General features: G+C 39.4%; 1 protein-coding gene across 2 annotated transcripts; it reads right to left on the reverse strand.

Annotated features, from left to right (window-relative positions):
- Positions 1 to 108: 108 nt before the first annotated feature.
- On the reverse strand, positions 109 to 25528 carry smurf1 (SMAD specific E3 ubiquitin protein ligase 1). Of its 2 annotated transcripts, none has more exons than XM_055223882.1 (18): positions 25218 to 25528; positions 17491 to 17529; positions 16001 to 16109; positions 15756 to 15889; positions 15600 to 15665; positions 9391 to 9466; positions 8058 to 8269; positions 7893 to 7977; positions 7270 to 7416; positions 3437 to 3659; positions 3257 to 3360; positions 3064 to 3178; positions 2813 to 2991; positions 2594 to 2731; positions 2351 to 2471; positions 1955 to 2156; positions 1703 to 1778; positions 109 to 1619 (listed from the first exon to the last, which is right to left on the reverse strand). In XM_055223882.1, exons 1-18 carry the CDS (start codon positions 25270 to 25272, stop codon positions 1520 to 1522), a joined length of 2181 nt encoding a protein of 726 aa, XP_055079857.1. In that variant the 5' UTR covers positions 25273 to 25528; the 3' UTR covers positions 109 to 1519. The 2 variants fall into 2 exon arrangements, with proteins under 2 accessions (XP_055079857.1, XP_033827471.1); XM_033971580.2 differs by having other exon boundaries at positions 1703 to 1787.
- Positions 25529 to 26559: the final 1031 nt, after the last annotated feature.

Here is a 26559-nt window from a genome sequence, read left to right on the forward strand (position 1 = left end):
ATCCCACTCCGGACCACTGGGCTACTATTACAGGAGAGCTGCTCTGTGTAAATTAAACTACACAGTCAATGTTAGAAATGAGAAATAAACAGAACACTAACACAAATATTGATTTAATTTACTTTAATATAATCTTATTTACATAGTATTTTCATAAATGTTTAGTACATAGTAAGTTACAATGCTCTTGCATCCATTACACAGTGAACTGAGAACCTAGAAAATGCAGATTGACATACTGCGGTAACAGTCTTTGATCTTCAATCTACACCAGATTCAATCCCACTATTTCACCATCACTTAACAGGTTTTACGCTTCATTTGAAGGAAAATCAACAACTGTAAAGCAACTTTGTTCATTCATAGATCATAGGGGTTTGCCTGTGATAAAGGGTCCCTCTTTAACATTCAAGCAAGGAGGAAAAGACAGGCAGGAAGGTAAGGTTCAAACTGGGCAAGGAAAACTATATAAAAGCATATGATATTTTATTGTACATGTCACATATACAACGAAAATTTTAAAAATGCCTCCTTTAGTCCATTTGAGAAAAAAGAATATCCCATTTGTGACCATTGACCTGTCCAGAATACCAATATGTCATAAAACATATGTTTAAAAATGAGGGCTGGGAATGTGATTTCCCAGACGCTTCAATAAATGTAACAAGGTATTCAAAACACCAACACACTTTCAGTTTCCATATACTTGAGAGAATTTCTCAGCTTTTAATCTGTTAAAAAAGTAACAATATTCAATAAAACCCACTATGTGGATTACTTGTGTAAATAGACCCTATGAATCGGGAATATGGGTTGATGAGATTAGTGTGAGCTCTGGCTCGAGCATATAGCAGCTTGGTCAGTAATCATAATAAATAATAAAATAGAGTGGAGGAGAGTGGTGGCAGATACAAACAGAGGAATCAAAAGCTAAATTAAGAAGCAGGCGTTTCATCATTTTTACAGAGTAAAGGGGTGCCATGCCAGACAAACACGCAAACACGTCTCAGAAGAGACCGTCATGCACACATACATAACAGACGTCCAGGACACACCAGTGGTTAAACATGGAGTATGAAAATAAGTCAGTCCATCAGCTTGCCAGACAAAAGAGCATGTTCCTTGTTCTTCCTGGTTTGAGTTTGCAGGCTTGTTTGTGAGTTTGCTGATGTGATTCAGTGCATCAAGTGTGACTGCAGTCACGTTGGTTGTGGTGCTAGACATTCTGAAGACATGACATCATAGTTTGTTAAAATTGAATGATAAAAATGCTTCTCCAAAACATAGGAAAAATCTTTAAAATACTTTTTTTTACATATTTTCTGCTTTTGCTGTGCTTCCTCCTTAAGCCCCAACAGTTCGGTGGTCAAGAGGTGGCAAGACACTGTGTGTTCTTGTAATGCTTGGCTGTATGGTATACTACTGTATACTCAATATTGTGTTAAAACGTCAAATGTCAAATCATTGTGTGCAAGTGCAAGCTCAAGTGTGACAGTCTGTTGGTTGTAGTTGTGGATTTTCACTCCACAGCAAAGCCACAGGTTTCCTCCACAGCTGTCAGGAGTTTCTCATAGAGTTTCTCATACGTCTCGTACGGAGGGATGTCTATTCTGTTAAAACTAAACAGAGATCACAATAGTCAGTATATATAAAAAATAAATAAATAAAAAGCACATAATTACTACTTTTAAAGTAATCATACCATGTGTGAGCCTTGGGCAGGTTTTCTGTATTGGCATCTATCAAATGGATGGTAAAAAGCCTTGGTCCTGCAGAACCTGTAGAGCCTTACAAACAGACATTCTAGTTATCACTGCTCTGCTTTACCAAACAGAGTAACATTTTAAACTGTAGGTTACTATTATCATGTTAAAATGTTAATTTAATGCCATGCATTGTAAAAATGTTAATGTGATGTGGGTGTGTGCTGTCTTTAAGTCAGTGGCTGACCCACCCTGCAGGGCTTTGAACCCTTGTAAGGGGACTCGTGTTGATCCAGTCACAAACTGCAGGAGGCGCCCTCTCCTCTCTTCACTGAAGGCCTCCACTGCTTGCCAAAACCACCGCACGACGTTGCTTTCACTTGTGCAGTGCTTCAGCCGAGTGTTGGTCTTCCAATCTGTGAGGTCAATCTTGCTCAAGCCGCCAATTATCAACTGAAAAGAAAATGTAAAGAGAAAAAAAACTATTATAAAAACAATGACATAACATGATGAACTGCATGTGTGAAAGTGTAATGTGAAACTGTAATGTGAAACTGTAATGTGAAACTGTAATGTGAAACTGTAATGTGAAACTGTAATGTGAAACTGTAATGTGACATTGTAATTGTATGAAACTCTGTTACTACCTCCAGTTCTTTATGGTCAAAAGGCTTGAGGAGATGCTGGGGGATGAGTTCACCAAATCCTTTCTGAAGAGCCAAAAACTGCGCCTCAATTCCACGCATAAACCTCCAGTTCACATAAAGTCTAGAAATGACATATTTTGTTAGTCACAATTCAGTTCATTACATTTAATGCAATTTAAAAAGAAAGTGATGTAGAAAACTAAATGGCTCTTAACTATTTTAACAGCTAAAGCTTTCAGGTACCTGACATATTCTTTTTTGTTCTCTTCAGTCACTGGAATATTTCGCCCATTAGGCTTCAGTTCATGTTGCATAAACTTCCCAAAGGCATTGTGTTCTACGCAAAACGTGTGGTCAAGAACTGAAGTGATGTCGTTCTCTCTGTGCACAGATCACACAAGACGTTAGTTTGAATGACAATTTTTATACAAGAATAACTGTACTAATGTTTTACGGACTTACAATATCCAGACCAGGCTTTTGTGGAGCTCTGGGTCAGTTGTCTCCAAATCACTGAGCTGGATGGGTTTTCCTAACAGCTGTTTATAAAATGGCAGGGTAAAGCTGCCGTTGATGTAGTGGCCGTGGAAAACTGCCAGACCCATCACACGACCCACAAAATGAAAATATGATAGATGGTCCTAAGGAAACACAAACATTTGATTGAAAAATAAACTCTTCTGAGCCCTTGTGTGACTTGTTTGTGGCCTTACAGGGTTAATGGAGGAGTCGGGGTTGATCTGTAGTGTGTAGATGTTGTCTGTAGAATATTGGAACAGGCCGTAATAGGGGTTCAGCATTTCATGACACAGAAGGTATAACCATTCCCTGCAGAAATTCAGAGTGTAAATGTAAACACTTTTTACTGCTCCAACTGAAATACGCACATTGCTAATTGTTACTGACCTGGCGACGCCCCCATAGTCCAGCCCTTCTTCTCCTCTGAATTTGACCATCAGCCTCTTTTTAAGGTCTTTCGGGCGCATTTTCATGATCTGCCGATACGACTCCTGGAAACACAAATGAATCATTGCGTTTCAAATCACGCGTCTCTTTTCAGTGAATCGGCACAAAGCTGTGACCCACCTCAAATATCTCTTCTCTGGATACTTCGATGCGACAGTGTCCGGCTTGAGGCTGCTGTAAGGACAGCTCGTGTCGGAGCAGTTTCAACTTATGGACCAAGTCTCTTTCATATCGAGCCGCTACGTCTCCTTCTCCACCGCCGCCGACTCCCCCACCACCCTCCTCACCCCCCACCTCCATCTGAGGAGCCTGGGATGGTTCTTTCACTTGCTGGGATTGTTGACTGTTGAAGGAAAACACACTGTCAATAAGGCTGATCATGCACAATATTAAATAAATATCAACTCATGATGCTGATTTGAGGCAGCAGGGGGCTCCACTGTGCTGAGCGTGTGGAGTCGGTTTGGCTGTATGTGCCAGGGTTGTTTTTTCAAGTCATGCGTGAATCAACAAAGTAAAGCCCAACACACACTACAGGACTTTTCTTAAACAAAACAACAAAACAAAAAGAGCAAACCACAGACACAAAGAAAATCAAATGAAATTTTAAATCTCTGAGCGTAAATTCTGCAGCAGGATATGAAGAGACTGAACCACGAGGTAAAAGCCGTGAGTGCTAATAAATACAAGAATACATAATTGAATGTATAAAATGATTAATACAAATATGTGTAAATAAATAAATGCATTCAGACATCACACACATTCTGAGGATTCAAAAGCTAAAATATTCTTGATTTTACATTTTTGTATGAAGCAGAAAATGGATATTAAATGTACTGATTTCTTAAATACATGTACAAATAAATAATATTTAAATATATATTTTTACAATTATTTATTCTTTTTGACATTTATTTACACTTTTAGTCCTGGTAGTAAGAGTATTTGTAATAGTAGTAGTAGTAGTAGTATTTGTAATAATAGTAGTAGTCGTATTTGTAATGATAGTAATAGTAGTAGTATTTGTAATAATAGTAGCAGTAGTATTTGTAATAGTAGTACCTGCCCGGAGACTGCAGATGGAAACTAACTTTAGCCAAATCTGGTGTAAAGCGTCTCTTCTTTTATGAGATTAAAGTGTTTGCACATGGTCCGTTAAAATAAACCAATAAACTCAACTAAACTAGTAGTAGTAGTATTTGTAATAATAGTAGTAATAGTATTTGTAATAGTAGTACTACCAGCATTAGCCAACTCTTCTTTTATGAGATTAATGTGTTTGCACAATGGTCCCTGTTAAAATAAACCAATAAACTAAAGTAGACTAGCACTAGTATTTGTAATAGTAATAGTAGTTGTTGTAATAGTAGTAGTACCTTGAAGCTTCTCTCATTGAGGGGCAGTTAACCCCAGGACACATGTTTGACTTGTGTACTGCAAAAGTCTCTGGCTCCTACAATCAGAGCCTCATTTTCCATCAAACCAGCAGCCCCTGAGAGAGACGAGGCGGGATGATACCCAGAATGCACCACGTGGAGGGGGGGTTGGATTTGCACTGATGAAGGGCATGAAACAAGGATGCACCCTCAACCCTTATTGTAGTATTTTTTAACTTTAAGACGTAAACATTGATCATTAAGTGTCATAAATGGTCGAAGTGACAGAATCTGCTCATGATATTGACATTTTAACATGAACAACTGAAGATTTAACCCTCTGATGCATGAATTATGAAAGCCTTGGTCAAGATTTTTTTCTGAAGTGTTTTTATTCTTCTCAGGACATGAAACAACATTGTGAACTGCCTGTAAAAATGAGTTAACTTGGTGCAATTTTTAGGCCTGCATAAGAAAACCAATCAGTGGAAATGTACTTGCAGTTACACCGACTGACCACTGAACTGACCTCAATGGAGTGTGGCAGCAGAGAGCACTCTAGAGGCTGATAAGCAGCTCCACCACATAAACCAATGCATTAAAGAGAAAGTTATGTTTTAGTAACTGTCCACCGCAGTGACCACTATGCACCAGAAGGTTAACGTGCTGCTGGTTTAAAAATTAACAACAATGTAATTTAGATAATTTAGACCACTAGTACACCCTCTATATTCATTCTATACATCCATAGAGCCCCACTGAGTTTTTAGCAGGTGAGGCCATTTAAGATCCAGTCCACTCCTACAGTACCCGGGCTGCTCCTTCACCCGGTCGCTCCCTCCTCCTGAGCGTCCTGCCAACAAACTCACACCTGTGCACACTCCAGCTGGCACAGGTACGAGAGGCGGGATTCTCTGGTAAAAAGCAGCACGTGGAGTCAACCATGAGGCACAGCTTTTTCTCACTGGTTACTCTGAGCTAGGAGCATAAAAAGTAGTAGTAGTAGTAGTAGCGTCTGTAGTTGTGGTAGGAACTGAAGTAGTAGCCCAACCGTCTGTCAATCACGCTCAGCCCCACCCACTCATTTGCATTTGAGCGACAAAGAAAAGAGGAAAAGAATAAATGTGAAAATCAATAAGTGAGAATATAAAAAAAATATAAATATAAAATTCAAAATAAATAAAAGTAAAAATAAATATATGGAGAAAATAAATATATAGAATACATAAAAAATGAATAAATGAGTAATGAAAAAATGAATGTCAAAAAGAAAGAATAAAAAAAAAAAGTATAAATAGTAGTAAAAAATATAACTATATTTAAAAATAAAACCATGTACAACTAAATAAATACAGAAATGTAAAAACAAGAATATTTGATCTTTTTAATCCCAAGAATGTATGTATTAATATCTAAACACCTTTATATATTTTTATTAATAATTTAGTTTAATACATTCCAACGTTTATTCTCGTAAATATCCAATTATGACATTTTTAGTCCGTCAGAGTTTAGAGTTTCAAAGGGATTCATTTTACTCTAAAGTGTTCAAAAGTTCGGAGATTTGCACTTCTAATTCAGAGTCAAGTCAAAGTTGTGTTATTATTTGTAAACTGTGGTGTAATAGTTCAGATAAATGTTTCTGATGGACAAAAGGCTCGTGGTAAATTACACAAGAAGTCGTGTTTATGGTCACGAATCTGCAGAAACACAATCCACGCTTTATGCAAACAGACACGTGAGGATCTACTCTTTCCTTTTTACCTTTTAAGGAATGATACAAACTGGATGAGTAGCTCTGTTTTGTGGACGGAGCGTCGTTATGTGCGAGGGACAAATTCTAATGTATAATATGGATGAGAATGCTCTTGTTTAACTTTATTACTCACCTCTCATAAAGTTATTTTTACATAATTTTTGCCGTTTCCTGAGTTTGTATCTTGTGCCTCTGTGTCCGTTTTATTGGCTGCACTGATGTTTTGTGGTTACGTCATGACAGAGCAGCTCAGAGTCACTCGATGTAACGATATCCAAATCTCTCAATCCAATATTTTCACAATATGCATCTCATGGAACAATATTTACTGCGATATTTTGTAGAGGCAAACCAAACAGTGAATATGCTGCTTTTTCCTTTTAAAATGCCTCAACAAGCCTTTGGTTCTGTCATAATCCAAAAAAGAAAAAACCCAAAAAACTAATAATTATTTCTTCTTAAGAGTAGAGATTATTGCATAAGTAGTTCCCTGTTTTTTAGCTCAAGCTGCACCAGAACAATGAATTTAAGAAAAGAGACTTGTAATTCAATATATTGTGATGACGATATTATTGATGATACAATAATGTGTTTGTTATTCTTCTCTAACACCACACACGAGGAGCACAGGGGGTTTAAACTGTACACGAGGATCCAAAGTCGCCTCCCTGAAGTTTGGAAGAGACAAACTGGGGCCAAAATCGAGCAAATTATCCTGTAGTGTGTGATGGGCTTTAGTGCGAAAAGCAGCCAAGTTCAGTCAGATTCACTGTATAATGTTTAATGTTTTGTGTTGCTCTGAACACAGAAGGTTGTACCTGATAATGTTGTGAAGACGTGGATCTGTGAATTGCGTGGTTCGGTTGTTATGGTCCACAAAATAAATACGGCCGGACACAGTGCTTCTGACCTCCCAGCCCACTGGCAGCGGACCAAGCTCCTCACAGCTCACACTGGCCAGATCCCTGCACAAGACCAGACTTTAGTCAGCAGTCCAGCAAGTAATCCATCCACTTTCACCCAACTTAATCTGGTGAGCCCTGAGGTGGACAGTCTGTTTCTAGGTACAATCCAATACTGTGTGGTCTGAGCCTCTCACATGGTTTTCTAATCAAACTCAAAGGTATTGAGAGCAGAAATATATGACCACTACATTTAAATACAATGTTGATATTAGGAAAGTAGTAATAAGTTCAAAGGAAAGTAGTTACTACTAGATACTTGTCTGTAAAAAATTGTCCAAATTTACAACTTAAACACACATTTACCAGCAAAAAGGCCTTTCAACAATAATAATAAAACTTGGCATCACACTGAGGCATAGTAAGCTGGAAGAGAAGAAAGTTAGGAAGCCTTACTCTACTCTACAGTATGTTCCTCTATAACAGGCTACTTTAGAAACAAACAAGTGTAATTTTGTGTCCACGGGGGTGATATTCACCTGGGTATTCGAGGGTCGTGCCATGTGCTGACGCCAGTTTGTGTGTGAAGGAAATAGACCTGGCCTTGGACTGTTGTTCGTTGCTCTGTTAAAGACATTAAAAGTTGTTTAATAACATGAACATTCAAGTTGAACATGGTCATTTGCGTTGCTTTTCTGACTGACCGTATCCCTCAGGCAGGTCAGGCGGTTGGTGTCCGTGTGGCCTGTTCTGAGGCGTGTGGGCGTGGCCTCTGGACTCTTGCCCTCTGATTCGCTGAGGCTGGAGACGGTTCTCTTGACTGGGTGAGTCCAGGCGACAGTTCCCACCTCCTGCTGCTCCCGTGGGATCAGAATAGGGCAGGGGCTCTTCACTGAAACAGCCCTCAAACATCGGTCTGCAAACAACAGGGCACATTAACAAGGGATTCACGATAATATTAGTCACCGATATTTATCGTATAGATCGCTCACTGTGAGCTCCAGCCAGAGCAGCCCGTCTGCCCCGGGTCAAAGGCAGAGAGCAGAGGACACATGTTTACATATATGGGCTTATTTTACATTTGGACAAATGCTATTACAGCGAAACAGCTTTGTAACAGTCCCAAGACACGGGAGAGAGGATACTGGCTTCTATCATGAAAGTGAAAACATGAAAACATGAGACAGCCTCCATGGCCAGAGGAGACTGACCGTCTGTGCATTCATTCTTGACACGGATGCTCTCGGACTGACGGGCTTGGACTATGGGAGGATCTAGTTGTATTTTAGTTCTCAATCAAACAAGAGGACATGTGGTGCAGTGAGAGGAGTTCGCCTGTTTGAGCCGCTGTGTGCTCTTTGTGAGGATGAGAAAACACGTGTGTCACGCAGAAATGTTTCACTAAACAGCCCAATGCAGACGGACTTTGTCCAAGACTGTCTGCGTCTGCGTCTCTGCTAACTTTTTATTCACCGTTTATATTCACAGTACACAGTGGCCGGTTTGTGTTTGTATCACTCAGAATCCACCTCGTGTTAAAGGAGCAGTCACAGTGCTGCCCGCCCCCTTCCCTCTGTGTTCCACAAAACATGAAACCCACACATAGACTATGGTTTATCTGAAGCAGGTTGTTATAATAATGAAAAAACAAAATAAAGCTGTATTTACAATGTGGAAAGAAGAATTAACTGCAGGACACAGGTAGTTTATAATCACTTTATACTGAGCTTATGAGCTACAACCCAATACTGTGATTTCGTATTTGTAAATGTCATATTTTTAAGGCTTTATGTGTATCACATGGCCTGCTTTAGTCACATTTAGGTCTATAAACTAAAACAAATAAACTGTCAAAAATCAAGTTCATTCAAAAAGTATTATGGGTTTTACGTCACCAGTTTTGGATGACGCACATCTTCAAATCATTGGTTATTGATATCAGTTTAAAATTCCACTGTCATGCATCACTGACACGTGATTTTGATCAGAATACGATCACAAAAACATAATTAAAACTGCACAGAAAGCTTCACTCACCCATCATTTTCTAAAAGTCCTCTGCAGTCCACCACTGGGCCACCGCTGCCAATGCGATCTCGAGTCTGTAAACTCACTAGAAAACACATAAAACATGATTTATGAAGAAGTGTAGCATCATCTTTATATCAGAATCACAACTTCAGGAGATTTAAATAGAGAAATAGAACTACAGCACAAAGCACTGTGGGAGTCTTTTAGGGCTTATCCTTATTGTCCAATTTGTAACATGTCAAATTTAAACCATGTTGTGGAAAAATTACAGTTGTAGATGAAAAGTAATCCATTTATGAAGCTCGGTGAGTTTTCCAATACAGGAAAAAAGGTTTATTGTTTGTTACAGCAGATACAGACAGGACAGGGCCCAGGCCTGGACACAGACTGGGAGCCTCCCGGCCTCTCCCCCATTTCCCCTCTCCCTCTAAGTCCAAGTCTCAACCAACCACCCTGAGCATCTGAGCTCTGACTATTTTATACCAGAATGACAATGCTACATACATTTCAAAGCAGAGTGACTTTTGTTTCACACCCATATGATAATGAACTTTTACACTTAGACAGAACAACAGCGAGTTTCCTTTAAATACACAACATGACTATACTTAAATTTCTATCACACTTTCTCCCTTTTGATTATTCATTAATCATACTTCATAAACAATCATTGCACAGAAACATTCATTGTTGGAGATGAAGTCAGTTCCATTATTGTTGACTGAGATGGAGGGAAATTCAACAGTTCATTGTTGTGTTCAGTCCAGTTTGTCTTTATCCAATATGATTTGTAGTCAGACAGTGAATCTGTTTTAACATGATGGTGGCGGTGTTCAGTTAAATCTTTCCCATCACCTGTCCTCTGTCCCTTTGTCCTCCCTCTGACCACACATGACTGTTCTCTCCGTCCGCACGCAGCTCGGCGTCTCTCTGTCTCTGGAGTTGTCCTTCAGCCCGTGTGTCCATTTCAGGGCTGTGGTTGGGGACACGAGGAACAAGTCGAGTTCTTCTGAGTCACATGAAAAGAAGTGAATAGCTGAATTTTTCTGAAGTTTTTCTCCGGTGACATTGAAACAGAAGAATGGTTTTAATGATGTAGGTTTGATTCTGTCCAGGAGAAGGACATGTGTCCTCCTGCTCAAGAGAAGACCATGTGTCCTCCAGCTCAGGAGAAGACCATGTGTCCTCCAGCTCAGGAGAAGACCATGTGTCCTCCAGCTCAGGAGAAGACCATGTGTCATCCTGCTCAGGAAGTGTTTTTGGTTCAGGTCTAGAAGGAAAGTTATCTTCTGCTTCAGATGTTGTCAGGTTACAGGTCTTGTAGTTCAATCAATCAATCAAACTTTATTTCTATAGCACCTTCTAACAACCCAGTCTGCCCAAAGTGCTGTACAACATTAAAAAACACGATTAAAAACAATAAACTTCATACAAATCAACAAAGCATATTACATCATTAAAATAAAGAGTCACAGGGCCACTAAGTGCTGAAAGCCATTCTAAATAAATAAGTTTTCAGTTTGGCTTTAAACAGAGGCAGGTCAGAGATGGAACGCAACTCTGTGGGCAATGAGTTCCAGAGTAGTTAATGGATAACACCTTTTTCACACAATACAGTTTTGAAAACTAAAATAAAATTTGTACTATCCCCTTTGACACATTTATATATGTATATACATGTGTCAGTTTTGGCTTAGTTGTCTTCTGCTGCAACAGTTAAATTGCTGTTCTGAAAGAAACATTTTGTGAAGCCCAAAACTGTTATTGGTTAGTTGTTAGTTGTTAGTGTTGTTAGTGTGTGATTGTTTCATAGGAACATGTAAAGAAAAAGAAGAGAAATTATGCAGCATCCGCATCTCCTGTAACAAAAAAATTATTAATGAAATCACAGGTGCTTAGTCGTCAAGGATGGTCAAGTCAGTTTGGGTTTGTGATCACTACCTGTTTTGATTAGGCCTTCATTTAGTTTTTAAGAGAGCTCATTAACATTTTGGGAATTCATGGAAGAATTCAGTTTCTTCTTTCCAATTACAATTAAGGAGGGTTTTTTGGCATCAGCTGGACTTTTCTTAGGACATGCATGTCATTAAACTCACTGCAGTGATGAGGCAAAAAACACAAAAAATACAACATTTTTCAAAAAGGAAATATAAAGAAACAAAGAAATGTAGAAAATGAGTGGATCAGTTGAAACTGCATCCTGTCATTTTCTTGTTGACACGGTTTACAATGGTTTAGCTGCTACACACATATTTTCTGATGTCGCATAATTCACACCACACAGTTTGGCTGATCAGGTCTAAGGACACACAAATGTACAGTTCACTTCTTGTGTCACGCTCTGTACTTAACCATTTTCTTTCTTTTTCTTCAGTTTTTGTTTCGCTTTTAGTTTTTTTTCCCTCTTTTTTTCCCCACACTTAACATTGCGAGTGAATTAGAGCATACTGTTGACATTACTTGTCTGCATTTTGCTGTCACATAATATCTTCATTCTTCTGAATTTACTCTCCCTCATGAAAAAAGTTCATCTGTCCTTACACTCAACTACACAGGGACTCTCACCCTTTTGCCTTTTACCCGTTAGTAACCCTAGATAGGAGTTTCACCTAGTGACTGTTCGCTAAATAGCAGGGACTTTCACCCATTTGACTGTTTACTAGCTCATTACAACTAGAGGGGAATTTCACCCATGACTGTTTGATAGTTAACTGTAATGACTCCAAAACCTCACTCTGGAGGATAAATTCAAGTGTGTCCCAATACTAGATATTATACAAAGCAAAAAGTAGCACAAATAAACCCGTGCACCTTTAAAATGCAGAGGGCTTATGGCGTAGAGGGCACTCCCGTCTCCAATGTCCAGCTTGACAACAGATGAAACAAGGTTCATTGGAAAATCTTCTCTTGTTCTTTCGATGGACTCTCCTCCCATATTTGCTCTGCTTATGTGTTGGCTGATGAGTCTGTAGTTGTCTATGTAATTGTGAATTCACTCGGTGATTTTCATGTTGTTGGGTCTTATTGTACATAGTCACTGCTGCCATATGCAGTTCTTTCTGAATTCTTTCTTGCTTCATTATTTTCTTTCTGTTTATTTCTTCATATGCATGTGTGGCGTGTCTTTTCAGTTCAGTTAGGCGAGCAGTTTTCCAGCCAACGCAGGTTTTCTTCACATCTGAAGAAATGTCTGTTTTTAGTCCATTAATGAAATAGTTACACAAATATGTTTCCCAAACATCACGAGTCACACCTATGTGATCAGGTCCTGTAAATCCACTGTGGGTGTTATATACTTCTGTTAAACGTGTGAGAAACTCTTCAGGGTCCTCAGTGCCTCTTTGTTTGCAGGATTGGATTTTGTCAGTGTCGATAGAGGCAGGAAAGGCTTTTGTGATGGCTGTGCAGATGTTATTCACAGCTTCTCTATACAAAGCATTGGAGTCATGTTTCCAATCAACATGATTGCATCGCAGTTCAGTGTTTTGAAGTTGATCAGCTATTTTGTGCCATTCAGTAGGTTTCATTTTCAGGATCAATACTCTCCTTAGTTCACTCATAACCTTTTGTCAAGATTTCAAACCTACTATAAGTTCTTTAGCAAAAGTCTGAGCTGATGCTGTAGGATTGGGCAGATGTTGAGATGCTGCAGATATTTCAGAAGAAATCCAAGGGCGGAAAACTAATGTTGAACCTTGTGGACCAGAGACTTCAACCATTGGCATAGTGTACATTGTGTCTTCTTCAGCACGGCTCACTTTGCTTGTTTCCATCTGTATTTTCACGTGTCCATTACTGTCCTGCGGTGTAGAGTTATTTGGTGAAGGATCAGACAGACAGGTTGGATGGGTGTTGTTCAGATCTGGGTCAAACTTTAGTACAGTCAACTGTTGAGACAAAGAGTTCTGCGAGTGGGGCAGTTTCAGCTCACACATTTCAGTTGCATCTTCAAAGAGAAGAGGCTTGTGCATAGTTTTTCTGATTTTGACTTCAGCTTCGTCTTTCCACATTTTTAAACATTCCTTGTAATTTTCGATGTTTTCTAATTTTTTTTATCAAAAATGTTATTTTTTCTCTCATTTCGACTTCAATTTCACATAATTTGTTTTCCAATGCATGAACATTTTTTAAACTGAATGCACCAAATTCTGGAGGGGAATACTCCCTTGAAGTTTTGCTCCCCATTTTAGATGTTTTAGCACTCGTAGCTTCCAGTAGTCCCAAAAGTGAGGAAATCAGGAGTGGTGGAGGGCCATTGTTGCTTGGATTGTATTAGCAGCACGTTGTTAGGGCAGCGTGGTGGTACACATGAGATTTTGGAGCCAAAAAGACTGAAAAGTTGTGAGATGAATCAAAAATGGTATAGGATCAGAACTATGGCTGCTGGGTATGTTTAGTTAAGCATTTTGCATTTCCAAAATACGTTCTCCTTTGATTTACCAGTCTTTGTAGATGAAGATTTCCTTTTCAAATGGAAAGAAGTCTGTATTGGGAAAGCTCACCAAGTAGACCTTGTTCGAATCCAGCGATAGTGATCCAGGACAGAAACCAATGTCCATCCATGTTCTTCTTTGAAAGATCTGTGCATCAGGGCAGGAACCAAAAGGAAGACAAAATCCCATCTTCACTGTGTTCTGGACGACCACTCGTGGATCCCACTCTTCTGACATCATTATTGTTGTGGAAAAATTACAGTTGTAGATGAAAAGTAATCCATTTATGAAGCACGGTGAGTTTTGCAATACAGGAAAAAAGGTTTATTGTTTGTTAGAGCAGATACAGACAGGACAGGGCCCAGGCCTGGACACAGACTGGGAGCCTCCCGGCCTCTCCCCCATTTCCCCTCTCCCTCTAAGTCCAAGTCTCAACAACCCAATCAACCACCCTGAGCATCTGAGCTCTGACTGTTTTATATCAGAATGACAATGTTACATACATTTCAAAGCAGAGCGACTTTTGTTTCACACCCATATGATAATGAACTTTTATACTTAGACAGAACAACAGCGAGTTTCCTGTGGGATGGAGACAGAGCTTCACATGTTAATGTCTGGTCTGGGTCTGGCAGACTGACACAGATCAAATGCTTTTTAAATACACAACATGACTATACTTAAATTTCTATCACAACCATATGCAGGGCTATATTTTATGCAGTTTTCTTCTGGAGGTTATGTGACTTCACACTGAAAGCCCTTTGCACATCTGTAAACAATACAGAAATACTTTTGGGAATAATTATCATATGAATTGAATTTTGAGATTTGTGTGACACTGACCTTTGACACCTAGCATAATTAGAGCCTGAGCATCCTAGTGTATTTGTGCAACATGGAGGAAAATCGCAAAAATCAAGCAGTAAACAATAAAGTACAGACAATTAAGTGGTATCGAAAATCAGTTTAGTGAGTTTGAGTGAAGACTGGGAAAAAAATATTGAAAAATTGTACATTTTGAGGTGGTGCTACTGAGCCAACTTAAACCTCTACCTTTAAAAATTGCTCTCCAGCGCCCCCTGCACAGTTGTAATGAGGTAGAGAATTCTCATTTGTCGTAGACTAATGAAACTTGGTATGCACACCCTTTATGTGACCCTGAGCAAAAAAGTCTAAGGGGACCACACTAACACTGATGTGAATGCGGCCATTTTGAATCTAATTGTACAAATGTCGAAAATCTAATCTTATAATTTAACAAACTTGTCTGTGGGTTTTTATCCGGCGGACTCCAAACTGAGGCAGCATCATCAGGAAATATCTGGGGTCAAATGTTATTAAAATAATTTATTTTAATTTATATTTAAGTCTCAGGGAGTGGTCATGATGAGCTCTTAACGAAACAGCTATTTTGAAAGCATAAAAATTCCTGTAACTTTTGCAAACATCATCGGATTCAGACAAACCCAATGAAGCGTCTGTGTACTTTAACGAGCTGGACAAAATGATGTGTGGATTAAGATTCTATCTTTAAAAATGGCTCTCCAGCGCCCCCTGCAAATTTACAAAGGGTCGTTTATCTCCAACGTTACACTGGAAATTGAATCACGTGTCACGCTGAGGTAAAATGCAGCTCTTTAATTGTTTGTTTTATGCTGAAAAGAGTAGAAATTATGGACAGGAGTGGGACAGACGAGCGGATAATTCAGTGGGTTGCTGTCATGACGATGAGGAGAGAGTCGGCGTGAGCTTAGGGAATACATCTGTGTCAGGCCTTACCTACGATCTGCCCCCGCACTGCGTCGCTGTCCGAGGGGTTGAGTTTACATAAATCCAAACGCTGGTCTTGAGGCAGAGCAGACACAATATGTAAATCAAATTGTACATTTTACTGGATCTTATTCGAGTCCATCTTATTTTTGTGGTTTCACTTACATCCTGTGTCTTTTAGCCGACTGATGGCGTTAGATAAAAGTCGTATGCAGCCCAAGAAACCGGCCCCTTGTCGTTTATGGATCTTTTTATGGTTCCATATGCTGATGGTGATGGAATCTGTTTTGCCAATATATCTGTGAAAGACAATCATTTGATATTTTTTAAGATTGTTTATCTACTCACAAAGGAGCACAGTGAAATAAACACATATATATAGTTGTCGTTTTTGGAGGGTGGGGACTTACAGGTCATAGTGCTGGTTCCATTTGGGGTCCAATGTGCTCTTGACTGTGTCTGTGGAGTGGCATTGACCCGATCCATCCACTACCACTTTTGCAAAAGGATCGGGCAAACCTGCAGGCACAAAACAGGATTTAAATTGACACGTGCCAATTCAAAACACAAGGACAGCAGTGCAACGGGACGAGAGCGCGCTTAAAAATAACCCATTAGTTCACGTGTAATGCCCGAGTCTAACATTGATTCTGGCAAACAAACACAAACAAGAGATTGTGGGTCAATCATTGCGGCTGATGGGCTGCAATTATGGCACAGAAAAGCAACAGCAGCTTGTTATAGACAGTGGACAATGTTTAAAACGTGCAAACAGGACGTAATTATTTGCCCACATTTGATAACAGTGGAACAACAGCAACTAATGAAATGCTACATGTTTTTTTGGTTTTATTTTGGTAGTAACTGATAAAATATTTTAGACAGTTGCCGTGCCCCAATTCGCTGAAGTTCTGTCCCATTTCATGCACCAGACGAATGCAAAAATGTGCCCTGTGTTTCTGAGATCGACCGTAGCCAAAGCGTGCATCCGAAAAAAAGAGACGAAAAAGGGAGTACGCTACACAGTACACGTTTAAATGTAAATACCGGTTTACGTCAACTACAACAGTGCGACATGAAACAGTTAAAATGTGAGTAAAAATCTATATGAGACGACTCAACCTCAGTGAAGTCCTGTTCATTTGGGTTTACAGTAATCGCTGTGTAACTGATGAAACGGTGAGCGGAATTATCCCTGACATTTGTATATTAGTGCAGCTATCGTAATGTTTAATATTTGTCCTTATTTAACAATATCGTTTTTGTCTTTAGCGAGCAATGAGCAGACGGTGGAGTTTATCCGGCTGGGGGCGAGAATGGCCACTTATTCACCGGGACAAATTCTCAGCACGAAGGCGGCTACATAGAGGAGTACCCTTCGTCGGGCGGGTACTTCGAAGGGCACAACGAACGGTACATCGAACGGTGCATTTGGTGAATTGGGACACAGCCATTGTTTCTGTGTCTCATATGGTTTACTGCTAACGCTATTGTGAAAAATACGACTAAGAATGCACCAATCCAGTTTTTTTCAGTTTTGATACCAATCCTGACACCGTCGATCTCCACTATCAGCTCGTATAAATAATATTTTAAACATTATGAGACATTCTGGGCCGACTACAACCAGTAAATATTATATCAACATACAGGCCAAACCTATAGCATTTCTTTCTGGATTTGTGCTGATGTCCAACACCGGTGTCAGACATCGGTATCCCTAAATATGACTTTATAGTAAGTGATTATATTTCAAACTTGTTTTAAATATATTAAGCTTTTAATAACAGTAATAGTACAGTGCATTTCATTTAGATCATAGGATACGTATTTGAGTATTGCCTTTTACAAATATCTATGTTTAACAACCCTTATTTTAATTTTGGACATTAATACTTACGAAAAAAGTCTTTCTTTGCGAGGTTCTTGGCACATAATACTGTAAGAGAAAGAGAAAGAGAATCATTATGGACCAAATGTACTATACAAGTATTTAAATGATGCACAGTGTAGGCTGATCAACTGTTCTTCTGTGCGAGCTGTAATGTATTCACGAGTAGGACGAGATCTGCTTATGAGGTTAATATCTGAATACCAGAGGACAGTACTGCTGACGCTGGTAAAGTAGTCATAGTCACAGCACAAAGAGCAGGGAACTAAAAATGAAAACTACGCATTTTTTTTAAACATAATTGTGCAAGAGATAGTTTAGGGTTAGAGGCCAGACTTTGGTCATCATTTTCCAACTTAAAATAACATATGATACAACCACCAGTGAGTCATTTACTCAGAATATCAATTTGTCAGCTCTCAGTTATTAAAGGTTTTCCCAGTGCAATTTTGAGATGGGCATTTAGAAAAGGATCCACCCTCGGCATTTAAAAAACAACAGATTTCCATACAGGTGCTATGCAAACGATCAGTCCTGAGGTTCTGACTTGAGAGACTTGAAAAGTGTTGGACAAAAGGACTGAGAATCTCCTTCTGATAAGCGACCCAGAAAAAATCAACACCACCATGAGATTTTTGTTGTTTATTTGAAAAAGGACAGATACAACAAACACAGATTAACAACTCAGTAATCTGATGTCAGTGTTTATAGACTGGGATAATTCGCCAGTCCCCAGAAGAGCTTTGAAAACTATTGAGGAAGATCATATCAATTTAACAATATTATTTGTTCGACCACTGTATGCCAAATATGAAATTTTTATTATTAGTATAGAGGATATTTTCACTGTGCAGTTGTCCCTCGGTATAACATGGTTCACCTTTCGTGGTCTCGCTGTTTCGCAGATTTGTTTGGGTGCAATTTTACATGCTTTTTTTACGCTGTATGATCGCGCATTGTGTCGTGCGTCCTGATTGGCTGTTGGACTGTAGACCATTGTCCATCAGTCTCAGACAAATTTACATAAACGTTGGATCTCAGTGTGACTCTGAAGTGCTGTGTGTTTGCAATTTGTTTTCTCCCCGACAAAACCCACAATGTCGATGAAACGTTCTGCACCGACAAAGACGCCTACGAAGGTTTGAACTTTGAGAGAGTTTAAACGAGAGAGAAATGTGAGAAAATGTTAATGCCTATGTGAGAAAAGTGTATAAAGTGTGTGGTGAGGGGTTTTACAGCAAAAAACAGAATAATTGGAAAAAATAAAGCTGATATTTTGTGGATTTAGTCTAGTGCGGGTTATTTTTAGAACGTGACCCCTGCGATAAACGAGGGAACACTGCTTCAAATATAAAACATTTTAAAAGTGTCATTCAAACTTACATTAATGAAATTTAGCAAAAGACAAAATTTTAATTTGTCAACTGGACAAATCGTTGTAGGAGTGAAGACGTTTCGCTGGTGAAGATTTAAATTTCGTCTTTTGCTACGAATCAAACCTGGACGACTGAGGGATCACACAGACATTAATGAAATTTACCAAAAATATTCATGGAAATATTGATTCAGCTGCCCTTCACCGAATCATTGTACTGCAAATTACACATTACCTTTATTCTACAGTACGTCAGGAGAAATAATTTCACAAGGCGACTACTACAGGACGTAATTTCCAATCGAAATGACCATAAAACACAGATTAACATGTGATGGAAACAAAGATGCCCTCAATCAATGTTGAATGAACAAAGGGGGTAATGTGGGCACCATTACAGGTAGAAAATGGTATTGATGTCCCAGCTGAGGAGAACAAAAGCTCTTTGTTCTCCCGTACGCACTGTGCCTAATTGAATCTCCATGGTGCCTAAAACACAAGCACTGCCCTGAGGTGCTCTGGCGATGTGTCATGATTCAGTCAGTCGTGGGCTTGTCTGGTGAAGTCGGGACTATTTCCTGTGACCAACCAATAAAGAATGGCAGCTGGATATCCGACCATCTGAGGGTTGTGTGGTAGTGATTCAGGCGCACACAGTCTCCTCTTCTTCTTCTTCTTCTTGCTCTCTTCAGTTCTTTCTCTCATTGAACCAGCCCAACAGGAAGTCAGTCTCTTTCACTGCAGCCTCAGACCCGGGACACCCTTTAATTTCAACCATTTTTTCCTTCTCTGAATGTGTGACAAAGTTTCAGGAAATTCCTAAATCTGCCAAGGTCGGGACTCATCGCTGGTTGCTGACACTCTTCCCGCTCCTTCTGTCTTTTGGCGTTGTGAGAGAAAGAGAGGGACAGGCAGCAGGCAGGAAAGAGAGCAGCTATTCGTTTAATCATGAGGGAACACAAAGGAATTTAAAGTCAAAACATGTCCCAGTCAAATCAATAGTGCTCTGTGTGTTTTTTTGTGTGGAAAAAAGCAGAAATATCCAACAAATGTCATTATTGCTGCCAGTTTGAATTGTGACCTCTGTAGGAATTTAATTTAACAATATGCATTATCTAGTGTTACTCAAATCCAAATGTCAGGTAGGATGAAGTTAACGTTTTAAGTTGTTGGTAGGCCTGCAAGATTAACTACAAGCTAATTTAAACTACAAATTTGAATGCCAAGGCTGCAACTAATCTCCATGGAGCATAAAATCTCTGCTGTACCTGTAGTTTAGACATTTACAAACTGAAAGCTGGCTCTGAAAAGCAAGTCTACTTCAGTCTTGGGAGTCCTCAGTAGCATAAAATCACACCAAAATCAAAGTAAACAGTAGGAGCAAGGAAAGATCTTTAGTAACTGTGTGTGCGCTGCCACCAAAACAGAAGACCAAAGCACTTCCCTAACATCAATATTGTGAAATGTGTTGTTTCCCTGTCAGCATAGGGTAATTATATGTACATGTGTGTAAGATACTTTTCATAGTGCCACTAGTTAGGTCAACATAAAAGAGGATTTGCTCAGACAGTGGTGCGTTTGGGCCGGTGTGAAGCCAACAGCCACACTCTGATTCACAGTAAACAACTGTTTCAAAAGTGCTTGAAATGGGTGGTCTCGGAGCGGCTCCACTCACACTCTGGAGCGGGACAAGTGTGGTGTGAACGCAGTTGACCTCAGGCTGACCTACACAGTCTGCAGTGGATAAAAAAGTGCCCGTATATTTGTATGAATGGGCACTGCAGAGCTGCTATTTGACACGCTCGTCTGATGAGTACGTTTGGATCAACTTAATATCAGCGACACATCGTCTCCTCCGTCATCCTCACGTTGTATTTATCCACAGGTGAAGGAAAAGTCCATCACGTATAGCACGGCGAGAGTTAGCTCTTGAAGCGGGTTGTCATGGAAATAAGTTTGGCGATCAGCTGGTGGCTCTCGAGTGGCTCATGGCGGGGCGTTTGGGGCGAGTGACACACGGTGCATGTGAATAAAACCAACCCAAAAGTGAAGTTAATAGAATTTAATTTAGTGTGTACTGGGGTCAGTCCACCGCACACTAAAAGATGTGTGTATGTTTGTGTGTTACTGAAATGTGACTCTGCACATGGCCCAAGGCTGAGGGGATTACAAGTACTTACTCAGCTCCTAAAGCATGCACTCTTTCTTAATTTCCTTACGTTTTTCTCACTCACGTTGTGCAACTTTTCATATCTTGGTTGCTTATCTGCCCCACTTCCTTCTTCCTCACTGTATTCCCCTAAAACACCTCCAGACCATTACCTTACGTTCTGTGTGATTACAGACTAGTGACCCGGCTTGTCAGCACATGGAGCGTAACCCAAGTATCTGGCAACAATCCCTGAGCGGCACGTGGAGCAACTGTGAGCAAATTAATCCAATCGCACAGACTGGTCCACAAACCCTTTCAACAACAACTACCTTCAAAACATCTGAAACTGTTAACAATGTGCGTTTATAGAAAGGCTGACCTATTTTTTTCCCAAACGGTTCTTAATGTTACAAAAAACCTCATAACCGCAATATTAGTGGATATAACACAACTGTCCTATCCTTATCTATTCAAGCTAATATTCTAATAGTACTGAAAAACAAAAACAGGTGAATATAACTAGAGTAAAACTATTTCAAACTGTAGTGCGGCTCGTTCTTTCACTGTGGCACAAACAGTGGCCTATATGTCCAGGGACAGTGGGAGTCAGTGGGAGTGGGCTCTGCGTGGCCTTTGTCCTGCGTTTCTTTTTTATTTTCATTTTTATTCATACAGGGAGAGCCCAATGAGAATGCCAGACTCTTTTTCACAAGGGCCCGGTTAAAATACAGAACAAAACAAACAAAACAAGTAACTACACAGGTCAGTTTAAGCTTTAAAAACAGGAGCAGGTGTGATTATTGGTGGTTTTCAGATTCTAGAAAGAGACAGATTTTCCTATTGATTACATTGTATTTTGGCATGAAGTATCCAAGTGGTAAATGCACAAACATTACATTTAAACAATATTATTTTTAGCTGTATTAAATAGTATTGGCATCATCACCTGTTATGAAACAAAGGGGCTGTGAAAACGTTTATCTAAAGGTCTAGAGTAGAGTATTAGTAGTAGTATTTTAAAGGATACGTTTTGGACAAGCCAAAACCAATGTATAAATATTTGCACATCACATGTTACTTAGGGAAATACTTGGTTTTATTGATTTTATACTTGGTTATAATCACATTCAATGATAATTTAAGATTTCTGAGGGAATTTGGGATTTAATTAAAATCTTGCTGATCATCAGAGGGAGCACATGCAAACTAAATTTTTGGCATCTGTGTGAGTATTTTTGAAGCACTTGCACATGTGAGGTGCATACAAATTCACAGAAGTTAATAATTTTCTCAGTCAGAACTGCTTAGTATTTTCATTAAATGTGTTAATTTGAGTAATAAAACGAGTCACACCCATTCATGCCGCTCTCTCCCTCAGCTCTCGTCTCGGCTCCACCTCCTCTCTGCTTTTTTATTAAAAAATCCAATCCAAATCTGATCTAGTTGTGCGCAGCTATCCAGGGAGAATTGTTTTCTCTAATTAAACTTGCAGTTTCAGTGTCGAACCAAGTATTGTTAAGTTTTTCATTCTAGTTTTTCTTTTAGGTGCATGTCAGTCTGCAGTTTAATTTAATGTATTAATAAAAACATTTAAGGCCATATCAGAGTCAGGGAATACTGATGTTAACGAGATATTCTACGTGAAATCTGCACGTTCATTTGTTTTAATGCAGAATCTAAGGCGGTGGGTACTGATTTTGTCAAAAAAAAAAATCACGTGAGGAGCTATTAGGTTGTCTCAACAGTTTTTTTTCTCCAGCCCTATTCAAATGAATTCCATGGCGGGCAAATAGATTATTCCTCTTCCAGAATCCACAGAGATTATCCACAAAAGGAATTCCTAGAGCACTACAGAGCCGACTAAACTTCTTGTCACCGAAACAGAGATTGACCAGACATTATACATTGTTTTCCCGACTTTACCGCTGTGTCTATAAGCATTTCCAACACTTTGGACTGTTGTTGCTCAGTATCATTGAGCCGATGTGCACTATCACAGTGGATATGTCCGCACGATTGGACAGTGTGTCTGTGAGCACCGTGTTTATGTGTGATACCCGAGCTCTAGTGTGGGACTTGGTTTCAGCCCGTAGGATGGCTACATGGCATATCATCGACAAACCGATGAGGAGCCGGAGGTAGATCTCATTCAGTGAAGGATGCTGTTCTCTTAACATCAAAGGTCGAGGTGATTGATGATTAATCACATGTTGCGGTGGGGAGTCTTATCCACATTTTGTAGTATCTTTATAGACGTGGAAATTACTCTGGTTTTGTTGTAATGCAGTGGGTGCTGCTGTGATGTCCAGCGAGGATCGAAGAGGTGATAGTAACTCCCCATGACTTGATATAAATTGGAAACTCATTCAGGTTAAGAATGTTAAATCTATTTGACAGGTCCAATGGCTGCTTCTGATTAGGACTTGCATGATGATGGGAGACTTGGCCATTTGTTTACCATTTGTTACAAAGGACCAGTTGTGCAAGGGAGAAGAAGATGTAAGACCCTTTGATTTAGCTGCACCGTGACACCCCCATGTATTTACACCGAACACGGGTAGAGGTTGGCTGACTGCATCCCACACCAGCAGGAGCAAAATTTACACCAGGAGCAGCTACAGTGGCATCTAATTCATCATGGTGATGGACATGGACTTAGATTTTCCCACTGTCTCCACAGAGTCAAGGAGATCCTCACGGGTTTGAGTCAGTAAGGAGATGCAGTTCTCTAGTTCTGTCATCCTCGTTTACAAGAGTAATGTGCCCCTGCCTCAGACATTCAATTCATCGGGGTCAAACAACCCCTCGCTCTGACAGACTAAACAAAGCACAGCCAGCCAAGCAGCACTGTGCTGCCATTGGCTCATGGTGCATTCCTCACCCAATTAGGATTCCTCTCATACCTGTGGGGGCGGAGCACAGCTAGGGCAAATAACCTCGGTTGTTTCTGAGCTGACATAATGAGATGCTTCACACAACTGCTTGCACTCCTCGCCAAAAACTCAAAAATCTGACTTTTTTCAACCAAACTCCCTTTATTCATCTTTCTACACAAAACCTACCGTCATGAATAAAGCTTCTATAGTCAAATACCCTCCACATTACAGTATCTGTGTGTGTTGGCTGACCTAATGAGGTGGAACTGTGAGGTCTGTGAAGGCAATTGTAGTTTATGACCCTGACAAATATCTTTAGCAGGAGCAAAATAAACACCAGGAAGATGTTGGTGCTTTTTATCTGAGGTTAACAAGTAACAAATGTTCCTGCTCCTTTACAAATATTTAACAGTTTGAGTGGAAAAATATTGACAAAAAGTAAAACGTTCTGTAATATAAAACCTATGAATCTATGAAAGATTACTCCAGAAACAGCAAGCATGATAGAGAATATTTTCACTGAAACTCACTTGTAATGTTCATTCTTTTAATTTGGAAAAGATAAGAGAGGTGTCTGTCCTGAGGCTGGTCATTTCCATGTGAAAAGAGGCCGCTGCGTGCCCAGGGTCATTAGTCCAGGGAACATTAGCTACAGTAAAGCCTTTTGTTCTGGCTGTGTTTAGGGAGTGAGAGCAGCAGGAGACTGTTAGAGGAGTTTAAACACCACTTCTCAGCACCCACACAGTGATGCTCAGTGTACAGTCTGATACTCACTGTAGTTTCAGCTGACACAGTGGCGGATTGCCAATCAATACAGGGCACAGTGCTAGCATGCCAAAAACAAAACCAGCCACACATTGATTCACAGAGACGCGGTTGGACATTCACTTTATTCCCTGGTACAGGACACGCACGTCGCATTCAGGTCAGGGGAGTTCGTCCAGTGGTCAGCGGCAGAAATGGGTGTAGCAGCCCTTAGCGGTCAAAGCTAACTCTGATTTCACAATACTCCACATCAATACTAAAACCTAAAGCTCTGGCTCCAAACATCCACTGACACAATGATCACACCGCAGCAAACAAAGAGAAATGCAGCGATATATGAGCTCAAAAGAACAGACAGAAGCTTCTTTTGCTCTGGTTAGCATGTGGCTAAGCTAACAGGCTAATGCTGCTCTTTGCCACAAAAACCGGATGTTTAGTTAAACAGCAGACCCGACCGTTCAAACACACACTCATCCGTGATCTTTACAGATAAAACCCTCTTCTCCAAAGTGTCCTGCATTTACAGTAAAGGAGCATGCTCTAAACGCATTCTGGCTGTGGCTTTTACCTGTCAGTCGGATTTTGATGCTGGACCCGTTCCTCCGAGTCCCAGGATTCGACATCACTCCGCAGAAAACGACCCCTCAAAGTTAAGAGTCCCCCCGAACCACAAGTTTCACAACTTAGTGGAAACACAACGAACTTCCGAGTCCAATCATGCGGCTTGGTGTTGCTTTCCTCTGGGGTAAACGTGTATTATTTCATTGTAAAGTCCTGCGCTCCTTCGAAATCCAACAACACGGGAGAACATTTTCGGGCAGGCTCAAGCACGTAGTGACGTCATGCTCTTAACGTGACTAGTGTTACGTGCTCGTGCCCGGAAAGCGTGGGCGTGCACCAGTATTTATCTTTCGTTTTTTGTTTTCTTTCACTTTTGTTTGGGAATAATTTATAAATTAGCAGTTAAGTTTAAGATAATGTAATAATAATTTATATACTAGTGATTTTATTTTATTTGCATTTTTTTATTCAATTGTTTTTAATTTTAATTTATTATTACGTTATAACTCCAGGGTATGTTACTTTTTATAATAACCAGTATTTATCTTTTGGGGTTTTTTTGTTTTTTTTGTTTTGTTTTCTTTTACTTTTGTTTGTAAAATGATTTATAAATTGTCAATTAAGTTTAAAATAATGTAATAATAATTTACATACTAGTGATTTCATTTTTATTTTATTTTATTATTTCATTAATTTATTACATTATAACTCCAGGGTATGTTACTTTTTATAATAACCAGTATGTTTCTTTTTTTTCCTTTTTTTTTCCACTTTTGTTTGTGAATAATTTATAAATTGTCAATTAAGTTTAAAATCATGTAATAATAATTTAAATACTAGTGATTTTATTTTATAATTTTATTACGTTATAACTACAGGGTATGTTACTTCTTTTTTTTTTATAATAACTAGAATGTATCTTTTGTTTTTTGTTTCTTTCACTTCTGTTTCTGAATAATTTATAAATTGTCAATTAAGCTTAAAATAATGTAATAATAATTTACATATTAGTGATTGTATTTTATTTTATTACGTTATAACTCCAGGGTATTTTACTTTTTATAATGACTGTGTTAATACGTATGAACAAACTATTTTCAAGAAGTAAATTGACCTTATGCACATGGCTCATTTGCTCTGTGCCAGTGGATATGTGGATGCTATAAGTTGTAAGGACAGGGATAATAAGGCCAGAGGGATTTGGAGCTGGGGGCTGCAGTATTAGCCGCAGGAACAATAGACCCTCTCTCACACACAGCCTGTTTACTGAAAATAAATCCAGTCCAAATCACTTTCTCAGATACCTACATTATCACTATTAGACATATATTTTAAGTTAACTTCCACAT

This window comes from Periophthalmus magnuspinnatus, chromosome 8, assembly GCF_009829125.3.
Source record: "Periophthalmus magnuspinnatus isolate fPerMag1 chromosome 8, fPerMag1.2.pri, whole genome shotgun sequence".
NCBI classification, from domain to species: domain Eukaryota; kingdom Metazoa; phylum Chordata; class Actinopteri; order Gobiiformes; family Gobiidae; genus Periophthalmus; species Periophthalmus magnuspinnatus.

Excerpts from the sequence above, each read along its gene's own strand:
- smurf1 (XM_033971580.2), bottom strand. The coding sequence starts at position 25,272 with ATGTCGAATCCTGGGACTCGGAGGAACGGGTCCAGCATCAAAATCCGA. Across the intron at positions 9,467-15,599 it reads AGTGCGGGGGCAGATCGTAG|TGAGTTTACAGACTCGAGAT; the intron begins GTAAGGCCTGAC and ends TGTGTTTTCTAG. Across the intron at positions 7,978-8,057 it reads TGACCTGCCTGAGGGATACG|AGCAACGAACAACAGTCCAA; the intron begins GTCAGTCAGAAA and ends TGTCTTTAACAG.